Below are 3,199 nucleotides of genomic sequence, written 5' to 3'. Positions count from 1 at the left end.
AAAGATATAAAACTTGTATGAAACTTTATCATCGGAAAAATCTTGAAGATAATCGAAAAAAGAAGAAGACAATAAAAAACAACACCAGTTTAACCGTGCTGTAAACCTGAAATAGGAATGCAAGGGTTGATAAGCAATATTAATTTAATCAAATGCGTTAAACTACGATCTTTCAAGTATGTACTCTGAGTTTGCTGCATTTGCTACGGCCAATATTTAATCTATATCCTGGATAACCTGAGAGTCTAAAACAGAAGCTGAAGAACTGCCCCAATATAATGGCATTTTATACAAAAGTTTATACAGCAGCGAATACCAACAAGTTTGCTGCTCTTGTCACGTCCAATAAGTACTTGATATTGAATAGCCTGAGAGTCTATAATAGAAGCTGAAAACTGACCCAACATATGGCATTTTATACAACAGTTTATACAGCATCGAATACAAACAATGCACCATTAAGAACTTTAAAATAATAACAATTTCATCGAATCGAAACTGAAAGTGTTCCCCGAAATCTCACAGAAAACGCGCGAAGAAGAAAATGGGCGAAGTAATGATTTGTTTTGATGTAGAGCGCCTCTAGCGGCCAAACTTGTAAGTAGCCAGTGAAATGGAGAGTATAGTGGAGGCAAGCAGCTGATCCGTTCAGTATGAGATTGTCATGTGTACTGTGAACGTTGGCCATTCTAAGTGAATATCATGACCCGGACAAATTTACTGAAGTTTGTAGCATTACTTGCTACTCTTATCTCGACGATCGGTGCCTCGGAAGATCGGGAAACGCGAAGTACTAATCCGGGAGATGTGTTTCACAACCAATTCGCTGTTCACATTCCCGAAGGAGCAAATGCAGCTCGAGAAATAGCTTCAACTCATGGGTTTACGAACTTGGGTCAGGTAAGCGTTGAAGAGGGGTCATATACCCATGAAAGTCAGCCTTTTTGCCCTGCAGTCTACGTATATTTAGGCACTAGGTCACGTTGTTTGTCTGCACCACAGTACGAAGCGTAGCGTATGTGTTGTCATATGTTTTTAGGGTGTGGGAAGGGGGGAGAGTCCCTCTCTGCCTGAGGTCGAAACGAAAGTGAAACCCCGAACTTTTTACTCTCGTTTCGTCAGTATTACTTTTTTTTTTTTAATTTATCTCTCCTCGACGCTCACTCCCAAAATTCGAACACGTGTAACCTGTGTCGTGTGGGAATGGCTACGGTCACTGGGAATATTTATGACCTAGTTGTGAAAGGTTGTACTTTACCGATGTTTACTTATAAACATGTGGTAACGAGTAGCCTATAACTCTTATTATTACCAAGATAAGCTATATCATAGACTTACGATGTTAGGCTTTACATTTGTTAAAGGGGATAAGAATAGAATTCATCCATGAATTAGTGTTCTCATGTTTCTTGGGTAGGTTGTAGCACCATTTCAAGATGAACTTGTTTTTCGGAACGCTAGTTCAAACATATTTTAATTTTTCTGCAAAATCATCTTACTGCGTTTTGCTATGGTAAACAAAGCCTAGGCCTGTAGTCTAATCGCCGTTCTTCATCAGAAAATTTTTACTCAGAGAGTGCGAGAGAAACAACTTCGGGATAGAGGAATATACGAAGAAAAAGTGAGGTTTAGCCTATGCCTCAAAGGGCAAAGTTCATCTGCAGTATGCGAAAGTTAGCGCTGCCATGTCGTGTAAGACAGTAACTTCGTACTTTACGCTTATGAAATATATATATATATATATATATATATATATATATATATATATATATATATATATATACATATATATAAATCTGTAAAATGTACACAAAGCACATGGAAGAACATACTCAATATATATATATATATATATATATATATATATATATATATATATATATATATATATATATATATATATATATGCGTGTTTGGGCTTGCTTGCATGCAGAGTTTTACATGATGTACAGTACAGCGCTGCACATCTGAAGAAAGTGTAAAATTTTGAAAATACAGTGATGTGTTCTTAGATCCCGCTTACTTTCCGTAGCAAACTTAAAATTGTAAGAAATCACTCGAGATGTCTCCAGATAATCACAATATTAAAACATGAATATCTGGTTTCCATTAAAGATTAGAAGAAAATATGAAGAAACGCCTCGCAGAGAGACTGAAATGCTGACAAATCTCAGGAAAGTAGGGAGAGAAAAGATGATTAATAGGGTCCACTCTTTTTCCCAATGTTCATCAAGCATGGGCTAGTGCAAGGCACTGAGCTGATCATCAGCCCATGGGGCTTGATGTAAAATGGTAATGCAATTGTGTTACAGGCACTGAGGCCGTAAAACTTGCGAAAGTATAAGTGCAAAGCGATCTTGCAAAGTAGTTTTGGCCCTGGAATATCACCTGAATAGCTGTACATATAATATTAATCCAACCAGAGGAATATCTCTTAGACACCATCATGAATCGATAGAAAAGGAATTATTTGCACAGCACGGCTCAAAATGTTAACCGACTTAAGAAGCATGAACATATATGTGTGTGTGCGTGCTTACACAAACGGCTCTTGCACAGACTAAACACAGCAATTACCATCTGACGCTGTGCAATGGTCGAATCGACATGAATACCTGCCACCAAGTGTGTCAAGACCATGATCTTGATTTGCAGCCACCGTGGAATAGAAAGTGACATTAAACGCCGGACACATGCCATTTTTTCTTTCGTAAAATCCTCGCTCTTTTTTGTCGTAACATGAGAGAGACGTTTTTTTTATGCAATAACTTGGAATATGGTCTTTTTGATCTGCAATGGCCGAGTATTACATTTTCCCATTTAGCAATATATACCTGGAATATTATGTCTCCATTCAGAAGAACATGGAATAAATTTTTTCAGTCCTCCATTAACTTGGAATACGTACGTTTCTTCTTTCAGCGTTGTCTTTTGATATATTTTTCCATATAGGCTAAAAGTATCGTGTAAAATAGTCTAGGAATATTTTCCTTCCATTAGTAGCTTCGATTCCAAGATTTCAGATTTCAGAGAAACTTTTGAATACTGCATTTTCCCATTCAACGGTAGTTTTGCAATAAAACATTTCCCCTTCAACATCAAATTAGAATATCGTAGATTTTTTCCCCATGAGTAATTGTGAATATACTATTTTTCCATTCATCAAACGTTGACGATTTTATTTTTTCATTCAGCATTA

At 36.8% G+C, this 3,199-nt stretch overlaps 1 protein-coding gene across 2 annotated transcripts in view; it reads left to right on the top strand.

Moving 5' to 3' along the window:
• Window positions 1-607: 607 nt before the first annotated feature.
• Window positions 608-3,199, top strand: part of Fur2 (furin-like protease 2) — a 583,898-nt gene continuing 581,306 nt past the window's right edge. Inside the window, exon 1 of one of the 2 annotated variants that reach the window (XM_067111734.1) lies at window positions 608-900. In XM_067111734.1, the coding sequence (XP_066967835.1) occupies window positions 703-900 (198 nt within the window). In that variant the 5' untranslated portion in view covers window positions 608-702. The remainder of the gene's footprint in view (window positions 901-3,199) is intronic. The other variant, XM_067111733.1, reaches the window with a different exon arrangement.

Source organism: Macrobrachium rosenbergii, chromosome 11 (assembly GCF_040412425.1).
Source record: "Macrobrachium rosenbergii isolate ZJJX-2024 chromosome 11, ASM4041242v1, whole genome shotgun sequence".
NCBI lineage: Eukaryota > Metazoa > Arthropoda > Malacostraca > Decapoda > Palaemonidae > Macrobrachium > Macrobrachium rosenbergii.
Note: the sequence above shows the minus strand (reverse complement) of the source record. Positions and strands in the feature narration are given on the sequence as shown.